The sequence below is a fragment of the Didymella exigua genome, assembly GCF_010094145.1.
Source record: "Didymella exigua CBS 183.55 unplaced genomic scaffold M421scaffold_8, whole genome shotgun sequence".
Taxonomy (NCBI): Eukaryota; Fungi; Ascomycota; class Dothideomycetes; order Pleosporales; family Didymellaceae; genus Didymella; species Didymella exigua.
In genome coordinates, this window is record NW_022984782.1 from 936,259 (window position 1) to 955,000 (window position 18,742).

Genomic DNA, 18,742 nt, shown 5'->3' on the forward strand with positions numbered 1-18,742 from the left:
TCCCCCGCACTCCCCGCCTTGGGCGTGTACACGGCCTCCCCCAGATTGTCCATCTGCGTCCTGTCCCCGTCATCCACAGGTTGCCACTTCGGCTTCTTCGCGCCCTTCGCGCCCTGCGCCGCAGCGCTCTCGCCCGTGCGCGTGTCGACGCCCCACGCCTTCGTCGCCGCGTCGAAGCGGTAGCCGTCGAACCACGTCTCCGTCAGCGCGCGCGGCCCGTACTCTTCCAGCAGCAGCTGCTCGTACGCGTACGGCACGGATATGGGCGTGCCTTCGAAGCTGGACTCGCGCAGGGGGAACAGCGACGCCGTGGCGTACAGGTGCGTGTCCTTGGTGTACATGTGCGTCTGGTCCTGGTGGGTGGTGTGGGCGGCGGGCTCTTTGAGGACGAATTTGTGGGAGCGGCGCGCGGCGTCGGGCAGCGGTGACGGAACGGGGTGTACGGTTGTGATGTCGATGAAGAGGCCTGTTGATGTGTCGATCCAGCGTGCGTCGATGCGGTTGTGCTTGTCGCGCGTTGATGTGTCGGTGAAGTGCGGGTTCACCTCGAGAAGATACCGCTTCCCCTCGGCCACCACCTTTGCCCACGTCCCCGCCTGAAGCCCCGCGGGCTCACGCATCCAGTCCATGCCGCCCGCTCTGCCCCGCCAGTCCATGCCGCCCGCGCCGCCCCGCCTCTCGCCCGTGCTCTCAGCACCCCCCCGGAAGCCGGACCCATCTGCAAGCCCCGAATCGACGCCCAGCTCGGCCGCACTGAACGCGTGCACCGTCATGTTCCACCACAGCCCCAACTCCCTCATCCCGCGCTCCTCGACGCTAAAGTCCAGATCGCTGTCCCACGGAAACACGCCGCCGTTCCACCACCAGCCCAGCAGGCTGCCGTGCATGAGCCAGGTAGACACACGCGCGCGGGCCATGGCGAGCGTGTACGAGCGCAGCAGCAGGCGCATGTGCAGCAGGCGCGTGTCGCGCGGCAGCACGGTGGTGGCGAAGCGGCCGTCATAGTGCGGGTGCAGGATGGATTCGTGGAAGTATTTCTGCGGGGAGCGCGAGTCGGTCGTCGACAGGTCGCGCGTGTTGGTCGTCAGGCCCGCGAGGTGCGCGAACGAGGCGGCGCGCGGGGCGAGCGGCGCGGACAGGGCGCCCGCGCAGAGGAGCAGCAGCTCGAGCGGGAGCCGCATCGTGGGTGTCGGGCTGTCTGGCGTCGGGCCGTCTGGCGTCTTGCCGGGAGACGGGACGAGCTGAGGGCTGCGGTGGCGATGTCGACTTGACCGCCCGTTGCGATGGGGAGTCAATGGGCAGTGGAGGACGGAGGACCGTCTGTCTTATCGGTATCCCGACGATGACGACGCCCGCCTCGTCACCCACGACGACCTTGCTGCATTAGGCGCTGAGCTTACGAAGCTTGATTGCTGCGTCGCAATGCTTGTGCGGGTGTCATGCAGGCGCACAGACTCCCGAGATTGGATCGTCCTAGGCATCCGACCCCAAGCTCCGCGCTCCCCGTCAGCCCCAAACGTGCAGACTGCGGGTGCCGAATTCGCAGCCGCCGACCTGGACAAGCCCGAGACGCTCCTCCCACTGCAGGGAGAGCAGCTCTTGACATGTGGGGGTTTGGAGAGATTGTGGGTATTTGGGCCGGCGACGGAGGAGCATGCCGGGGCGTTTTTAAGGAAGCACAGCCATGCGTTGGAGTGCGTGGAGTGTATTGGAGTGTGTTGGAATGTGTTGGAGTGTGTTGGAGTGCGTTGGAATGCGTTGGAATGCGTGGAGTGCGTGGAGTGCGTGGAGTGAGTGGACGGTACTGGAGCATCGAGGGCGGTCGAGCATGCTGTGGCGTTTCCACCGTGGCGTATGGACTCGCGGTAATCGCACCGTAGTTTGGCAATCCAGCAATCCAGCAATCCAATCCAGCTATGCCTTCTCCCCATCTTCCTCATCAGCCTTGAGCCTATTCTTCGCGCCCTTGTAGATCCAGCTCTCCCCGTCCTCGCCGCTCCCATACCTGGCCTTGGCCCACACGAGCGCGTCTTGACCCAACCCGTACCCCAGGCCGACAACGAGCCCCAGCCTGATCGTCCTCGCCGCAAAGCTGACAGGGAACTGATGCCACGCGCTCCACACGCCGCCGGTAACCATCCCCGCCAGCGCACTTGATAGGAAATCCCTGCTCCCGGCGACGCCCCTGTCGATCCTCTTCAGACTCAGCTCGTCGACGCCCTCCATGCCATCCACGGTCCTGCCCGCCTTCCACGTGCCACGGAAGACATCCAGACTCTCCTCGACGACGAAGAAGACGGTGCTCCACGCCGCGACCTTGCACCCTTTGCGCAGCCCCTCCAGCACGCCTTCCTTGGTCTTGTAGTAGTTCTTGCTCTTGTGGTACAGATACCACCCGGGCTGCGACACTGGCAGTCGGTGTGCGTTTTCGGCGCGGAATCGCAGCGCCGCCATGGAGCCCGCCGACGCGCTGCCCAGCGTGAAGCCGCAGACAAAGGAGGTGAAGGTCGTGAGGAGCAGACGGCGGTCAAAGGGCATGCCGAGGCGGGGCGCGTTGGTGAGAGGCTGCGAAGGGCGCGGGGGCCGTGGGGGCAGGTCCTCGGCTGTGATTGTGGCGGGATTGGAGGGAGTGAGGCTTGCCATTGTGGCGGGTGCGCGGTGTAAAGGTCCGAGGGTGTGGTGTCAAGGTCCGAGGGTGTGGTGTGAAGGTCTGAGGGTGTGGAGGGGGTGCGGTAAAGCGGAGATAAGTTCACGCGACGCGACCGCGTTCTCTCCGCCCGCCACTTTCCAACACCAGAGCTCTACCAAACCTGCACATAGATCATTACCCACGCCCCATCCTCGAACCCCCAAGCTGCACCCACCCCTGCAGTAAGCTGCATCCACCAAAAGCCTGCACACTGCAGACCTGCACACTTCAAACCTGCACACTTCAAACCTGCACACTTCAAACCTGCACACTTCAAACCTGCACACTACAAACCTGCACACCACCACAATGGCCCAGCCAACCCCCAGCACATGGACGCTCCGCCTAAAATCCCACCGCACCACCGTCCTACTACACACAGACCCTCTATCAACCTTCTCGACCATAAAGGCCCAACTCTACACGGCGCTCGCCGAAACCGGTCTGCAGGCCTCCGAAGACGGGCCCGCAATACCCCTCCCCGACTCGGCGGCAGACATCCAGCTCGGCCGGCCGCTCGACCCGCTGGACCCTGGCGCCGGCTTCGCGCTCGCCGAGTGGGAGGACGCCGAGCTGGACGAGGAGGTTGTGATTGAAGAGGAGGCGGGCAAGGGAAAGGGGAGGGCGAGGGCGAAGGCGAAGACGGGTGAGGGAACCGATTGTCCCAAGGCTGCGGGGCTGAAGGACGGTGCTGTCTTGGCGTTTCGCTGGGAGGGGATGCAAGGCGTGGATGGGGATGCGTGGGGTGTGCAGATTGCGAGCTTCGAGGATGCCTATGGGGTGGCCAACGAGGGGGATGTTGGCGGCAGGGCGGAGTTTGAGGGGTGATGCATCGTCACGGCATAGCACAGCACCGGCCATGGCAGAAGAGGCGCAAATCATTCTTCACACTGACATGCATGCTGCTCATGCAAGCTGCACCTTCACCACCGCGGCGCCGCCGCCTCGCCTCGCTCGCCTCACGCCCTACACCGCCACCTCTTCTTTCTCCTCGACCGGGCTCATTATAACCTTGACGTCGTGCGGCCACACAAACCACTGCTTATGCAGATCCCACTCCTTGGCCGGATCCTCGAGCTCAATCTACTCTCGTCAGCACGTCCGCAGCCTCGAGCAAGAGTGAAGACTTACATCATACTTCGCAAACACAAAGCTCACCACCTTGTACAACTCGACCAGCGCCAGCGGCCTGCCCAGACACGCACGATTCCCGCCTCCAAACGCCATGTCCGCCTCCTTTATCCTCTTCAGCCGCGCCGCGAACCCCGCTTCACTCTCGTCCGCACCGCGTAGCCAGCGCTCGGGCCGGAACGCGTCCGCGTCGTCGCCGAAGATGCGCGTGTCAGTGTGCACCACCCACGGGTTCGCGCCGACGATGGTCCCGGGCGGCAGCACAGTGCCGTCGGCGAGCGTGAGCCCCGTGGCTGGCACCACACGCTCCACCATGTGCCCGATGACTGGGTGCATGCGCAGCCCTTCTTTGATGCAGGCGTCGAGGTAGGGTAGCTTCTCGAGGGCCTGGTAGGGCGCTGGGTGCGCCAGGTCTGCGCTTCGCAGCTCGGTCACCAGCTTCTCCTTTGCGGCTGGGGTCTTGAGGAGGTGGTAGAAGGTCGCTTTTGTGCAGATGGCGAGCGTGTCTGCGCCGCCGAGGATCTGGACGTGGTTAGTCGTGTCGATGACAGAGCAAGGGGGGCGGATGACGGACGTTGAGGATCATGTATCCGATGACTTCATTATCGGTGACGGTGGTGGCATGTTCTTCCTTTGCGGCGAGGAAGCCGTTGACGAAATCCCTCTTGTCTTTGTACTGCGAGAGGTTGGCCATGCGCTCCATGAACTGCTCGACTGCATAGCCGGCGGCGACGGCGAAGTCGTCGAACTTGTAGAACCGCGTGAGATGCAAGTTCTTGCCCAGCAGCTTGTCGAGGGACGGCATCTGTCCGACCTTGAGAGACAGTCAATGATTTGTATGGCAATGCGTAGCGTATCAACTCGACCTACAACGGAAAAGTAGCGCATCACATTCTCAGCCGTCTGCAACATGCCGCCGACATCTTTGCCCTGCTCCATGAAGCCCATGCGCTTGCTCCAAGTCATGTCGCCGAGAAAGTCCCACGCAAAGTACGAGATCCACGCAGCCATGTCACACGCCTTGCCGCGGTTGTCACCGTCCATGAATCGCCGCTCGAGCTCCCTGCCAAAGACATGCAGGTCTGCGTTCATGAGTGGCTCCAACTGCAGGGCGCTCTGGAAGCTGTACAGCTTCTGGATTGGTTTGATTCCTCTAGAATGATACTCATTGCTGCGGGTGCTGAAGAGGTTCTGGATGAGATGGCCGCCTTGGAGAGCATCGTTGACTACGACCTGTTAGCGAGCGGGCTAGTCGACGTGGTCAACGGGGGTCATCACCAGAGTAATAGTCGCTCTGGAGCACGGTCAGTAGGCTGCCATAGTCTAGGTTCAGTGCCGCTACCTACCTTTAGGAACGTGCCGCGGGTTGAGTATATCGTTTTGAGCAGGCTTGCATCTGCAACACTGACGGTATTCGGACCGAGACGAACCACGTCACCGTACTTCTTGTGCAGCTCTTTCTGCGTCTCGATGTGCGTCTGTCCGTAGTGGTTGTACAAGCGCCAGATGTTTGAGAACTTCGCCAGGAACGGGCCAGGGATACTCTTCAGAGGTGAATTCAGGTACGCAACAACATACTGGAATACCAGTGCAATGGCTCCAAGGGCAAAGACGGTGAGCACTAGCGAGGGGACCACCATGCTTGTGTGTGCAACGTACAACGTAAAGGCAGAGATGATCGAGGGATGATCGAGGGACCGTCGAGGAGCGGATTCGACCTGTATAATTCATAACCGATCGCGGGGGACATCACAGCAGTTGGGCCCCTTGCAGATCGATCCTACTGTAGGGAACCGTATGAAGTGCCAGGGTTTGGGAGCCATGGCCGCAATAGCTCAGTCGCCGCGGGACTAGATCAGTCTAAGCCGAGTTATGTCGTAGGATGGAAGGACTATCATAGCTTCGTTTTGAACGCATCACAGACCAAGGGTCACCCTTTCGCTTTCTCGGACCAGCTGTTCACGACGACCCTCTCTCGACATGATGTCAATTGGTGCTGACAGGAGCGAGGATTGGAGTGGAGATCGTATGTGGACTTTTGGTCAGTCCCACGGCGCTGCAACTTCTGAGTGGAATATCAGTCCAATGCTTTTAAACGCTAGACTCTTGACTTGCACCATTCAATGGGATAGCTTGGCGGCAACAAGTGTGCTTTCCATCTGCCCCATCTTGTTCTGCTCGTGTTGGCCTGACCGTCTCGGGGGAGGGCGCTAGCGTCCGGGTTACGGCTGAAGATCCGCTCAGGTCCTTTTTCATGTGTGCACGCAGCGGTCAACGTGGGCGCACAGCGACGTTTGCCACGCGCGTAGTGTGGTACCACAGCATCTGCAGGGCGTTGTGCGGTGAGCAATTGTTCGCTTTCGTGATCTCAAAGATGGTGGTGACACTGTTGAAAACGTTGATGTGGGAAGGAAAGGCACGGGGGGGGGGTTGAGATAGGAAGCTCCTGTAGCTCGTTTGCACGCGTCCACGGAAAAGAGCGCTTTTCCCGGCATGACACCTGCACCTCCTTCACCAACTTATTCACACCTTTGGTTGTCAATTTTACAATCCGACATTCGTGGTGGGCATTCTGCCTCAGCCTTGCCGCGACCCTGAGCACTTGCGCGCAGTCAATGTACCGGCAGTTTGGCCAAGCAATACGGCAGCGTCGTAAACATGGAGATGCAGGCCAACTCGAGCTACTGCGGCCACTTCACAAAGCGACGGATACCGGCCTTGGATCCACAATTCCGGCCTGGTGTCGGGGAACGAGCGAGCCGCTGCCGCGCAGCCGCCACCGTTCGCGTCACACAAGTGATTGGCTACCGGTACGCACTGTCGTGAAACCTCCATACCATTTTGAACTGATGGGATTTATGCACTACGAAGTCTTAAGTAAAAGGTCTCCATACATCGCAGGGTTCTCTGCTTGTAGCAAAGCCGTCTAGTAGTCTTCTGCTGCAAGAGAGTATTGAGGGACATGACGGAAGAGGCGCAGCGTTCGGGGCTTCTTTGTCACATATGTCCTCAAGTCTGGCGATCCGGCGAACAATAGCTAGCGTGCGAGCAAAATTTGCACGCCTCCATACCTCTACAGTAGCTTCCACTAATCCTGCCCAGCATCCTGGATGCGAAGGGTCGAAGGCATCAGCCCGGTGGAGAACAATGCGCGCTCCTCCGCGCATCGTAAAGGAGCCAGAGAAGACGGAGATGCTGCACATTAGCTCACACCTATCATGTCAATAAATGACATGAGTAACTAGCTACACACCGAACACATGAGCAATTAGGAACCCCGGCTTGACTATGGGCTGAGGGCCCTCCCAAGCACTGGCTGCCAGGATCAGGCTGTGTCAAAAATCGGCCGTCAGGTACTTCTCGCTTTCACGAATACAGTCTGCAAGCATACATGCACGCCATCACACACTGAGTACGCAACAGCTTAGCTTCATATGCCATGCAGGAACCGCCGGCGCCAACGTACTAGTAGGAGATGCATTCCGGTTTAGATCCATCGCGCCATGCGGCTCCATCGCAATACTACTCAATAACAGAGCACACCTTCTAAGACTTGGCATGTTGCGTGTGATCTCCTACATCGAATCGAGCATAGCGGCGCTTCTACCCGCTCTAGACGAAGGCGCTGACGATCTGCCTACTTAGAGCCTGATAGCATTGCTGAGCAGCTGTAGACACAGGGTGGTTGTTGGAGGACGATGGAGTTGCTGTGCTGTCACGATCCACTCAAGGGGCGCCTGTGTTGCAATTCCTTCCTCTACATATCGACCGAGGCCTTCTGCTTCCCCTCGGTCACTGCCAACATCATCCTCTTCTCCAGATCCTTCACCTCGCACTATAGAGGCGGGAGCACCTCCGTTGCGAGAACTGCCTACTTCATCAATCTCTTTGGCACAACTTTTCTTTTGCCGTCTACTTCACCGCAAAGCTCTTTTTTCGGACACTGTTCGTATTCAAGTCACGTCAAGGGCATTTGCTTGAACGGTCCTCATCATGGGCAAGCCATCAGACTATGGGCCAATCCTCAATGGCGTGATGTGGCTCCAAGTCGGCGTATCGTCGGTCTTCATCATGCTGCGAATCTACACACGATTCTATATCATCAGGAGCTTGGGCTGGGACGACTACATGATGGTCATTAATCTGGTGGGTCAGGCACTTCTCGTTTCCCCCTTGTCCTCATATGCCCCTCACACCTAGTTCTGGCTTATAAAATCGCTGCTCACTGACCATCACAGGCGGTATTCATTGCTTTCATAGCCACCACCTCGATTGGTGTTTCATATGGGGTTGGGAAGACGACCGAAGACATTGCTCGTCTTGGTCTTGACAACTCCAAAGCCATCTTCTGGGAGGCTGTCGGCCAGGGCATCTGCATAGTAAGTCCAGCCCTTGTGATGAATCTAGTCCTAAGATTACTTGCTGAAAAATACTTACAGATGGGCATTGCTGTGTCCAAGGCCGCGATTGCGTTGTTTTTGTTACGCATCGTCGTGCGAAAGTGGCACATTGCCCTGCTCTGGAGTGTGATGATCAGCACAGCGATCTTCAGCACCATCACAACGGCGCTACTGTTTTTGCAATGCAAGCCAGTATCGTATCTCTGGAACCCTACTATCCCAGGTGGACACTGTCCCATCAACTTCACAGACGTAGGCTTGTCCATGGGCGGTACGTCTCCAACATGCTACTTTGAGATGTCACATGCTAATGCTACCCAGCCTGGTCTGCAGCCATGGACTTTATTCTCGCCATCCTCCCCTGGCCCGTGGTCATGGGCCTCAACATGAAGCGTAAAGAGAAGGTAACGATCGCATGCGGTCTCTCCCTCGGCTTCTTCGCAGGCTGTTGCTCCGTTGTGCGAACCGTGGAACTACGCACACTTGCCAGCAAGGCAAACTACGTCTACGATACCGCACCCATGCTGCTCTGGTCGTCCTCCGAGATCTGTCTCACGATCATCTGCGCTTGCATACCCGTCCTCCGGCCGCTGTACGTCCGCATCGCTTACGGGTCGCGCGGTGACTCGAGCGGTGCTAGTGGAGGCCGGAGTCATCCGCTCAAAGACTACTCCCATAGTAAAAAGGGGAGTTTCGGGAAGACTCATGGACTCAGGGGCAGCGCGAAGAGTCGGGTATACATTGGTCAGGGTGAAAGTGCATTGCGTACTACTGTCAAGATGGGCAGCGACAATGCAAGCGAGGAGACAATCTTGAGAGAGTGCCACAAGGATAATATACCGGAGAGGGCTAGGGACGACGAGATGGGAGTAGCACTCCCGGCATGCTCCAGGAAAAACGACATCAGGGTCACGACCACGGTTGAGGTAGAAGAGAACCTTGGAGAAAAGTTCATCGTTTGAGGATGTCGAAGTCGGAGGCTACTCTCATGCATTGGTGTCGATGTGCTGCACGGAGGCAAAAATTTACGGTTGTTGAGGATTCAAAGCGTCCAGTGTTGAGTATTGTAGTTCGGGCATGAACGGTTGTATTGAGCGGAGCACCCTCGCTATTGTTAGGCAACACGCTTTGGTATATTATTCTTATAGGCCCACATTTGGCAATGATCTCATTCTTACTCCCCTTCCAACTTCAATGCCAAATTTTGCAACGTCAAGTTCACCCGCATAGCACTTTTCAAGCAGGCTAGCTGAACTTAAACTTGGGTGTACGCACGTATAGATAAGTCCCTGCATATCACTACATCACCGACAGCGAGCGACCAAAGCCTGTGGGAAGTTCCGTTCAAAGTTTGACTTATCATTACTACGTTTGTTATTTCTACGAACATCATTATTATAGTCGCTTGGGCAGACCACGATGAAATCTATAAATCAAGGTATTCCCAGCACCACCTCGCTCAATCTCGGATCGAGCTCTATGCATCTACAACGCCCAAGCGGCAACACCCAGCATGACGGCCATGATCTCGGGGACCATAGTAGCAACAGTCGCAGCGCCGGTGAACTCAGCCATGCTGCTAGTGCGAGAAGCGGCCATGGAACCGGTACCGGTGGCGCTGTGAGAGGCAGTCATGGAGCGGGAAGCAGTGGCGGTACCGTTGCCTGCGCTGGAAGCGAGGAAGCCGTTGCAGAGACCTCCGTTGCAGGTGTTGAACGCACACTGCGAGTTGCTGGTGCAAGCAGCATTGAAGTTGCCGCAGCTGGGGATCAGACCGGAGTTGCTGGCATAGCACTGGACACCGGCACCACACTGGCTCTGAGCTGCGGAAGCATTGCACTCGGCGCCGAGCGGAAGAGTGCCAGCAGCAGCTGTGACGGTGGATGAGGGGCGGGGCTGGAAGCCTCCTGTGCTGGACGATGCGGATGTCATGGTAGGCATTGCCGAGGAGGCGGAGGAAGAAGCAAGGAAGCCGTTGCAGAGACCCCCGTTGCATGTGTTGAAAGCGCATTGCTGGTTGCTGGTGCAGGAGGCCTGGAAGTTACCGCAAACAGTTTGGAGCATCGAGTTCGTAGCATAGCAGCTGGCGCCCATAGCACAGGGTGTGCCGTTGGGGACACAGTTTCCGCCGATGGGGATGACCTGGCCGACGGAAGAGGAGCTCTGCGCTGAGGCAAGAGATGCGGCCGCCGCCAATAGAGTGAAGAGAGTGTACTGCATGTTGAACGAGTGTCTGTAGTGAAAACCGAGGAGTTGTATTGGTTGCAGGATATTTGCTTTTGCTGATGATGAAGGATCTGAGTGGGCGTGTGGTCTTACCTTTATACGCAACTCGATCTCAGCCCTACCCCGTGTCCGAGAGGCAATTTATGCCTAATTGGTGGTTTCAGACGCTAGGCGCTCGTACCGCTTGGGTAACTATAATTACCCGCCTCTCCCTCTCCACCCAAAAGTCTGACGATGTCATTGTTCGGCTGTGGTATGTCTGCTTCCAGTTTCAGGAGGTTGGTAATGGTAGCGGCGCCGGATGCGGGGTCGGAGGTTTCCCTTGCCCAATTTCCTGGCCCAGTAAGCAACGTACCACGATGTTGAAAGCATTCCCTGCAAGCATCAATGCGGTGAAAATTCATCTGCATACGGGAATGTTATTATTAGAAAATCGTATAGTGTCAGTCTAAGCCCAATTGAGGGGTTCGCCATCGTCGGAGCAGTGCCGATCGTCGGGGAAATGGGGCGGCGTGGCGCAGCGTGAGAACGACCAATGTTGCGTCCGGCAGCTCCTGCAAGACTGTCATTCCTTTTCCCAGCGGTAGCATGTAATCGTGCTTTCTTCGACACATGGTTGCGGGCACTTCGAAAACGAGGTGGCGGGAAATTGAGTTCGGCCTAGGTGTGACGCTCTTCCCGCACCATCGTCTGGACAACACGAGCAACACGAGATTGAGTCGATATTCTGGAGCTTGGCGGAATGCTACAGCGTGATGCGCGCGTACAAAGTTACAAAAAGCTGGTCGCGGCGACTGGGAGGGCGCTCATCGCAGCGACCGCGGTTGAACTCTGCTGACATTGCAGTTCTGTTTCGCGACGCCTCATTCTGAATTCGATGCAGTAACAGGCCGTCGCGATACTGCTGTCGCCCCCGTGGGAGGTGAAAGTGCAGACTCCAGAGCTAGTGTCGGGGACAATGAGGTCGGTGTAGTAGTGATGGCGTCGTTGGATGGCGGGAGACTATGATGTCTTGCGGGTGTGGCAATTCATTGGCTCTGTCAGTGCCAAAGAAGATATAGCTGTGGCAGGGCCAAGGTGTCAGCCATTGTCGTGCTATAAGACTGATTGACTTAATAGTGTTTACCCCGTGCTGGAGGATTGAAGTCAACGTTGCACACTCGCCTGAGACCAGTCGCAGGTAGCGACCAGGCCAGGACAGATGGCCGTCAGGAAAGATAGCAAGGCGACAGGTCGGCCCTGCAAGAATGGCGATGAAAATCAACCTCTTTGACCGACCATCGCCGAAATGACAACGACGGAAATGAAAAGATGAATGGTGTCGTCAAGATCTCCGCGCGCTAGGTCCTCGTTATCCAAGCCGGAGTCTCTGGATCAGCATCGCCTTCGGGTATCGTACAACCTTGTGACGATTGCTTCTGGAATTCGTTGAGCGATGCAGCTCAGTATATGCTTACTCTCCGATATAGTTCACAGTCGTGGATATGCCAGTGGTCGGCATTCGTTTCTCTGAGAGTCAAAGAGCCTGATCTTGCAAGGACGAAGGTCCGGACCACGGGTCGCTGATCAAGATTAAGCGCACGTCCAAATCAAACTTGAAGAGCTTATTCGGCCATCACGGCAGCTTCGCCTATCAGAGGGGTTGCGATTGTTCATCGTGCGAAATTGGAGCAGGACTGGGTAGTACTTCATCTCGGCTCTGAGCCCGCGAGAATCTGACGAGAGCCGATTGCAACGTGCAAAGAGAGAGTAGACGCTTCGTCAATAAAATGAAGCCGAAGTTACTGTGTGAGTTCGTCAAGCAACAATTCGATCTGACTGCTCACATCTGAACAGTGACCTTCGTCTCGTCAGAGTAGAATTGATAGACAGAGGTGTGAAGTCGAGTTGGGGATCCCAAGGGAGTAAAGTTCAGAGCCCAGGACACCCTTCGGCACGTCGTGCCTTTAATGTCATAATTGCAATAGAGTAACAAGAGTAACGTGCAAGTGCACAGATCCACGGCCATCGCCCATCTCAATGCTTACTCGATGTGATCGAGCAAAAGCTTGCACCTGTCGGCCTGCCCACAATCCTGCGAGCATTTATCCGCCGCACTTCCTGCAGTAGCCGTTGTCTAGGCGGGACCACGAAGAAATTTTCCAACCATGTCGCATGAAAGGATTGCAAGTTCACTCCGATGTACTTGACGATGCTGCGATCCAGCGAACCTGTGGACCCTTGGCCGTGGAAAATTCGTCATGGGCCGACGCATCGATGCAGGTGCATCTTCCGCGGCTGATTCGCGCAATTATTGGTCAAGCGGGGGAGCTACATGCGCCAATCAGTGACCAGATATCAACACGATGATAACGGACCTTGAAGTCGGCTTGAAGTCTTGTCAATGGGCAGAAGACGTAGAAAACGTAGACGATGAGCTCACAAGGATGGTCAGCCGCCTCAAGCGTTGTACTACGGAGTAAGGTGGAAGATGTGGATGAGGTGTGATGCATGTGATCATGCGTACCCAGATCTCTGCGCCTCATGCGGGAAGATGCCTAAAGGCACAAAACCCTGCATGTCCGCTCTTCGCTGTACGCAGGCTTCATTGCGTATTTAGGACGCTGAACAGTTTTCCTCGGAGCCACCCAGCTTCTTTTTTTCCCCAGTCCAGCTGTTGCAGTGTCGTTACATCCATAAAGCGAGGTGCTGCACGTCAATCCCGCTTCTACCGGTAAAGCTTCGTGACGGCGCCGTCATCCGGCTGTTACTACCTACCGAACAGCTTCCTAGGCAATTTCTGAGCACGCGCGCAAGGCGAGGGTGTCAGTGCAGCATCCAAGTGCGCTTGCATCTTCAGCTGCTCAGAAGTAGCAAATCGTACCCTGAGCCTGCAGAGAACGAGGAGTCAAGCCGCCCAACATGTCTCTCTCGGAGCGCCTCACGACGATGGAGGAGTACCAGCCATGGAGTGCGCCTGGCAGTCGCGAATCTTCGCGCAACCGTAAGATGTCGTTCAACCCAGTTGGAGCGTGGACCGAAGCTGCGGGTGAGGTGCAGCCGGTTGGCGCATTCGAGGTCCCAAAGTGGAAGAGATGTCGTATGTATAAGCAATCTGTGTGACGCGAGGAGCCGGCTGATTACCGTGCAGTGCAGGTATGTCTTGCCTGCATCTACTGCCTTCTCGCCGCAGGCGTGGTCTTTGGATACGCAGCGATCAAACCGGTATTGCTAGCCGAAGGCGTGTACAGAGACAAATGTTCAAAGCAAGAGCGCAAAGATAATGTGTATGTTTGCTACGAGCAAGAATTGAGGTACGTTGAGAGAAAGATTGGGAAGGCGCGATCCCCGCTAACCACGCCTAATGGCAGACTCAATCTTATGTTCACCGTCGCCGCAGTATCCACGAATGTCGTCGCTCTGCCCGTTGGCACTATTTTGGACTGCTATGGGCCTCGCGTGTCTGGCATAATCGGGGCAATCTCGATCACCGTCGGTGCTCTGCTATTCGCATTCGCAGCAGAGCTCCCCTTTGATGCGTACATCCCTGGATATTTGTTTCTGGCATTGGGAGGGCCATTCGTTTTCATCTCCTCCTTTCAGCTCAGCAACACCTTCCCGCAGTACTCCGGCCTGATCCTGGCTCTTCTCACAGGCGCATTCGACACATCAAGTGCCATATTTTTGTTCTACCGTCTCGCCTACCAGGCTACAGATGGCGCGTTCACGCCAAAGAAGTTCTTCCTCGGATATCTCATCGTCCCAGCATATATTTTGGCAGTGCAGATTTTCTTCATGCCTGCAACCTCGTACAAGACCGTCGGCGAGTTAGTGACCGAGGTCGAAGATGGGAATAGCGTACACGACTCGGATGACGAGATTGAGGACCAGGCCACAGTCCAGAGCTTGCAAAACGCTCGCCGCATACACCGAGACAGTATCGCCAGTGAGATCACCGCTTTATTGGGCACCAAAGACGGCGCCAATCAGGCCAAGGAAGAAGAGAAGAAGCGGAACAAGTCTGGCGTTTGGGGAGCTCTCCACGGACGTACGGCATCAGAGCAGATCAGGACCCCTTGGTTCATCCTAATCACATTGTTCACTGTGTTGCAGATGACAAGGATCAACTACTTTGTCGCTACCATTCGCTCGCAGTATACGTATATCTTTCACGACTACTCGAAAGCCGTGGAGATCAACAACTTTTTCGACGTCGCGCTGCCTGTTGGCGGTATAATCTCAATACCCTTCATTGGACTCATCCTGGATAATACTAGTACTACATTTACTCTATCGCTTCTAGTTGCGATCGCCACTACGATCGGTGTTTTGGGAATCATACCGGAGACTTGGGCTGCGTACGGCAGCATCGTTCTGTTTGTTTTGTACAGACCGCTTTACTACACTGCAGTCTCGTGAGTAACTGAAACTTGGTCGCCAGAAGCTGCTGACAAAGCTATAGTGACTACTCCGCCAAAGTCTTCGGGTTTGCCACTTTTGGAAAAGTTTACGGATTGATCATCTGCCTCGCCGGCGTTCTCAATTTCTCTCAATCTGCCCTCGACGCTGCAACACACAAGGTGTTCAGGAATGATCCTGTGCCTATCAACGTCATCTTGCTCGGTATGGCCCTGCTTGTTGGCATTGCACTCGTGTCATTCGTGTTCAGGAGAAGCCATAAGATCATGAGAGAGAACATTGAAGAGGAGGCTGAAGAGGCAAGAGAAAGACTTATGCCTAGCGTCAGCGTTGGCGTGCAGGACTACGGCGCCCTCACAGCGAATGACAATGGAACGAGCGGTGATGAAGAGAGGAGGGGTCGCACGATGTAGTCGACGGCGAAAGGGAACAGGGATGGAAAACATACCAGCCGTCAGAGCATGAAGTTTACATGTTTCGCAACTAACGAACTACTGGGGCGGGCATTTCCAATTTGCAATTATGCATTCCGGGTTGCACAGCTACGTGTTTGTGGTCTTCAGCAACTTTGGAATTTCTTGATCTTCTCAACAGCAGGTGAGCTTATACTTTTCGACATTTTGATCGACATCTCTTGAATATAATGACACAGCAGACTGTATCTATCGCACCATGTCGTCTCACATAGGCCTAGACAGTACAAACGAGATCAAAAAAGGACGTCTATATTGGATCATTCGAATCTTCCGAAAGCTCGGTATGTCTGTACGAGGAGATCGCAGTGGCAACGCGGTACAGTGCATCGGTCATCAGAACTCGCAGAGGTAAGAAACCATGTGTGAGCTTAGTGGGATACCTGATGCCGACCGCTCCATCGAATTTTCCGCCATTTTCCCAAATTAAGTCAAGTCGCTCAGGTTACCACATGAGAGATACATCTGGAAGCTCTATGATCTTTGAAGCCGTATCATTAATTCTACACGCCGTGGACGGGCCTCGCGCTTCCATATGCACAACGGATAAAGCCGGATTCTATAACACTGCCCTATACAGGAGACACCAAAACTAGAGGTGCGACGGCTGCAACTGACGAAGTTAGGACGCATGATTGTGCTCATTTCTGCACGTCGCCGAATCATAGAAAAGAGATTTCCTTATCGACGTTTCACACCACGCGGCGACCCACAATATTGTCACATGAAACAGGGGCGGACGCCACGTCGCCATGCGCCAATATGAACATCCCCATCAGAAGGGTAGGCAGAAACCCTTGGACAGGTTCGATTCACATGTTGGCAATGCAACATGTGGGTCCGCAACGGCATGGCCCAGGGCGTTTACCGGGTCAGTGTCTCCGCCTTGGCGAAGACATGGCTCCCAGATGCGTCCAGAAAGAAGTGGAATCACCTTCTCGTTATCTTTTCGCTGTCTTCCTACATTCCGTTTTGTTGTTCTTGTGGAGCGGTGATACCTTCGTTCGCGACCTGTTTCTACACGTGGACTGTCTTTCGTCCATGACATTCATTTCTTGACTCAGCGCCTGCACTTTCTTTTGACTCAGTGAGTCGATTTCGCTCATTTACAACCGCTCGAAAGTGCTCAGTTCAATTCGATCTCCCCTTTACGTCACACCTTAAACGAAGATCTCTTCGACATGCGTCTCCCAGCAGACATCATCCCGCTGGTGACGCTTTTCTTTCCAGAATCGCCATTGCTATTCTCAAACTCGACGAAGTCCGCTCCTCAGTCGTCTCCAACCACGCCTTCAGCATCGATTACACCGATCTCAACTCGGATCGCCTCTTTAACCTCACCCGTAGTCCAATCAGCAACCGCGTCCGCGACAGCAGCTGCGGTACCTGAGGCCAAGTTGCTGCTCAGCCATGCTGGCGCATTCGCCTCATCTCTCCGGGCCACTTATCCAGACCAGAGCCTCGCCCTCTTTGCCGAACCGATCTGGTGGTGGCAATCTGGATCAGCTGTCGACGCACTTTTGACCTACACTTCGACAACGGGCGACTCTCAATATGATAACCTCCTGTCGAACACGCTTATCACCGAAGCCACAGCCACCAACGACTTCATGACCGTTCATGCGACCGGTAATGATGACCAAGCCTGGTGGGCGCTTGCAGCCCTCACAGCTGCAGAAACCAGTCTCGCTCCCACTGGCTCTGTGCCATGGGTAACCCTCGCCCAGAACGTCTTCCAGGAGCAAACAGCCCGTTGGGACAACGACAAATGCAACGGCGGCATGAAGTGGAAGATCCTCGAAGGTGATGGAACAGATGGGTGGCACTACAAGTCAACGATTGCGAATGGATTGTTCTTCCAGATGGCTACTCGACTTGCGCTGCTCACCTCATCTGCGGATATCAAAGCTTGGGCAGTCAAGAGCTATAACTGGACTGTCGGCGTTGGTCTGATTAGCCCAGACTTCGATGTGTACGATGGTACGGACGATGCGAAGGGCGAGAATGGCTGCGTAGACGTGAACCACGATATGTGGAGCTACAACGTCGGTGTCTTCATGTACGGATCAGCAGTCATGGCGAAACTGACTGGTGAAGAGGAGTGGCTGGAGAGAACCAAGGGATTTATCGCTTCCGCGAAACGCAACTTTGTCAACGAGGAGACCGGCGAGCTGTGGGAGGCGAAGTGTGAGGCAGATGGCAGCTGTGACTCTGATCAGGTCAGTTTCAAGGGGACATTGGCAAGGTGGCTTGGTGCTACTGCGGAATTGCTCCCGGATCTGAGGGAGAGCATTGGGGCGATCATGGATGGTGCTAGCAGCATGGCAACGGCGGGGACGACTGAAGGTCTGGGGGCCATCTCGTCATTCAATCAGCTCGAGATTGTAGATGCTGGGCTGAGGCTACAAGGTGTTGGCGGAAAAGAGGGAACGATTGGTACGAAGAGAAACACACGGATTGTTGCAGGCAGGATACGGTGGTAGAATGCCGCACTTTGACATATGCCCAGTAGCAGATGTAGCTAGTCAACATCTAATTCGCGATCTGACTTACCGGACCCCTACACATGATGATGCGATATCGTCATATTCTGTGTGGTTTTGGGCGCGCAGATGTTGAAAAAGCGACGTTGGGTGCATTACGAGGCGCACACCGAAATGGGAGGCTTGGACTGGCGAAAACTTCCACTGTTTGACTGCAGTAACTTCACAACGATCGATTCCTTCTCAATAACCCTTTGAGCACCAAGAATCCTTGGCCTGGCATATATCGCTAACGAAATGGGAGAAGAAAGATCCCAGCATTCACACTACATACGTACTGCGTACGTAAAACCATGTATTTTGGTTCGCGATTGCGGTTGATCACTGCTGAAGGTTGAGCGAATGCTTCTGGCCTGTACACCAAAGTCGTTTGATTCGCACAGGCACTTTGCAGAACTGTTTTGTGATAGTCTCTATGCTTGTGATGAGTCTTGGCTCTCGCCTCGCAACCAAGTTTACGAAGGTGAGCCAGTCATCGACTGGAGCGATATGATGACCTTGGATTGATCACACCGAGGAGGTTACTCGGCCTATGTTCCGAGATCTTCACCGATGCTTCTAGGTTATATTACTCATATAATGGGCTCCACGCTAATCACGCTGGCAGCCTTGCTTCGAGCGAGGTGCTATAACTACCCTCCCTAGATACGAAATTGGGTCCGGCTCCGCACAGCCAGGTCAGTTACCGATATTGTCCAGGCTCTTGATCTCCACAGCCAGCGGTTCGCATCTGATTCGGAGGCGAATTTCCAGGTTGGCGAATGAACTGGACAGCCGGTGGGAATTGCTCCTATATTGCATCTCGTCCAATCAGATGGATCGCAGCCGGGATCGCATCACCAAAACTGCAGGAGGTCTAACCGTTGTTCCGAGGTCTTCAAC

General features: G+C 55.4%; 9 protein-coding genes across 9 annotated transcripts; 5 read left to right on the top strand and 4 right to left on the bottom strand.

Moving 5' to 3' along the window:
• Window positions 1-152: 152 nt before the first annotated feature.
• On the bottom strand, window positions 153-1,181 carry M421DRAFT_45816 (uncharacterized protein; the record flags this gene model as incomplete). The annotated part of the gene is made up of 1 exon (XM_033594681.1): window positions 153-1,181. A coding segment is annotated over one exon (1,029 nt), but the record flags the coding sequence as incomplete, so codon positions are not given.
• Window positions 1,182-1,854: 673 nt separating this feature from the next.
• M421DRAFT_377029 (uncharacterized protein) lies at window positions 1,855-2,800 on the bottom strand. Its single transcript, XM_033589818.1, has one exon. It carries the CDS (start codon window positions 2,641-2,643, stop codon window positions 1,915-1,917), a length of 729 nt encoding a protein of 242 aa, XP_033450826.1. The 5' UTR covers window positions 2,644-2,800; the 3' UTR covers window positions 1,855-1,914.
• Window positions 2,801-2,819: 19 nt separating this feature from the next.
• Window positions 2,820-3,908, top strand: M421DRAFT_418878 (uncharacterized protein). The gene has a single exon (XM_033591929.1). It carries the CDS (start codon window positions 2,999-3,001, stop codon window positions 3,515-3,517), a length of 519 nt encoding a protein of 172 aa, XP_033450827.1. The 5' UTR covers window positions 2,820-2,998; the 3' UTR covers window positions 3,518-3,908.
• On the bottom strand, window positions 3,656-5,460 carry M421DRAFT_58246 (pisatin demethylase; the record flags this gene model as incomplete). Its single annotated transcript, XM_033595578.1, has 6 exons — window positions 3,656-3,772; window positions 3,821-4,342; window positions 4,395-4,634; window positions 4,691-5,046; window positions 5,099-5,114; window positions 5,167-5,460. The coding sequence occupies 6 exons, from the start codon at window positions 5,458-5,460 to the stop codon at window positions 3,656-3,658; spliced, it is 1,545 nt and encodes a 514-aa protein (XP_033450828.1).
• Window positions 5,461-7,453: 1,993 nt separating this feature from the next.
• M421DRAFT_377119 (uncharacterized protein) lies at window positions 7,454-9,272 on the top strand. The gene is made up of 4 exons (XM_033589820.1): window positions 7,454-7,966; window positions 8,059-8,199; window positions 8,260-8,491; window positions 8,542-9,272. Exons 1-4 carry the CDS (start codon window positions 7,814-7,816, stop codon window positions 9,180-9,182), a joined length of 1,167 nt encoding a protein of 388 aa, XP_033450829.1. The 5' UTR covers window positions 7,454-7,813; the 3' UTR covers window positions 9,183-9,272.
• Window positions 9,273-9,705: 433 nt separating this feature from the next.
• M421DRAFT_3620 (uncharacterized protein) lies at window positions 9,706-10,440 on the bottom strand (the record flags this gene model as incomplete). Its single annotated transcript, XM_033589686.1, has 1 exon — window positions 9,706-10,440. The coding sequence occupies one exon, from the start codon at window positions 10,438-10,440 to the stop codon at window positions 9,706-9,708; it is 735 nt and encodes a 244-aa protein (XP_033450830.1).
• A 2,565-nt stretch (window positions 10,441-13,005) lies between these two features.
• Window positions 13,006-15,577, top strand: M421DRAFT_418882 (MFS general substrate transporter). Its single transcript, XM_033591930.1, has 4 exons — window positions 13,006-13,525; window positions 13,577-13,739; window positions 13,797-14,840; window positions 14,888-15,577. The coding sequence occupies exons 1-4, from the start codon at window positions 13,348-13,350 to the stop codon at window positions 15,255-15,257; spliced, it is 1,755 nt and encodes a 584-aa protein (XP_033450831.1). The 5' UTR covers window positions 13,006-13,347; the 3' UTR covers window positions 15,258-15,577.
• Window positions 15,578-15,996: 419 nt separating this feature from the next.
• On the top strand, window positions 15,997-16,545 carry M421DRAFT_377223 (uncharacterized protein). The gene is made up of 2 exons (XM_033589822.1): window positions 15,997-16,404; window positions 16,457-16,545. Exon 1 carries the CDS (start codon window positions 16,080-16,082, stop codon window positions 16,374-16,376), a length of 297 nt encoding a protein of 98 aa, XP_033450832.1. The 5' UTR covers window positions 15,997-16,079; the 3' UTR covers window positions 16,377-16,404; window positions 16,457-16,545.
• On the top strand, window positions 16,499-17,800 carry M421DRAFT_91081 (glycoside hydrolase family 76 protein; the record flags this gene model as incomplete). Its single annotated transcript, XM_033597910.1, has 1 exon — window positions 16,499-17,800. The coding sequence occupies one exon, from the start codon at window positions 16,499-16,501 to the stop codon at window positions 17,798-17,800; it is 1,302 nt and encodes a 433-aa protein (XP_033450833.1).
• Between the last annotated feature and the right edge of the window lie 942 nt (window positions 17,801-18,742).

Excerpts from the sequence above, each read along its gene's own strand:
- M421DRAFT_377029 (XM_033589818.1), bottom strand. The coding sequence starts at position 2,643 with ATGGCAAGCCTCACTCCCTCCAATCCCGCCACAATCACAGCCGAGGAC.
- M421DRAFT_418878 (XM_033591929.1), top strand. The coding sequence starts at position 2,999 with ATGGCCCAGCCAACCCCCAGCACATGGACGCTCCGCCTAAAATCCCAC.
- M421DRAFT_377119 (XM_033589820.1), top strand. The coding sequence starts at position 7,814 with ATGGGCAAGCCATCAGACTATGGGCCAATCCTCAATGGCGTGATGTGG. Across the intron at positions 7,967-8,058 it reads ACATGATGGTCATTAATCTG|GCGGTATTCATTGCTTTCAT; the intron begins GTGGGTCAGGCA and ends TGACCATCACAG. Across the intron at positions 8,200-8,259 it reads TCGGCCAGGGCATCTGCATA|ATGGGCATTGCTGTGTCCAA; the intron begins GTAAGTCCAGCC and ends AAATACTTACAG.
- M421DRAFT_418882 (XM_033591930.1), top strand. The coding sequence starts at position 13,348 with ATGTCTCTCTCGGAGCGCCTCACGACGATGGAGGAGTACCAGCCATGG. Across the intron at positions 13,526-13,576 it reads CCCAAAGTGGAAGAGATGTC|TGCAGGTATGTCTTGCCTGC; the intron begins GTATGTATAAGC and ends ATTACCGTGCAG. Across the intron at positions 13,740-13,796 it reads TGCTACGAGCAAGAATTGAG|ACTCAATCTTATGTTCACCG; the intron begins GTACGTTGAGAG and ends GCCTAATGGCAG.
- M421DRAFT_377223 (XM_033589822.1), top strand. The coding sequence starts at position 16,080 with ATGAACATCCCCATCAGAAGGGTAGGCAGAAACCCTTGGACAGGTTCG.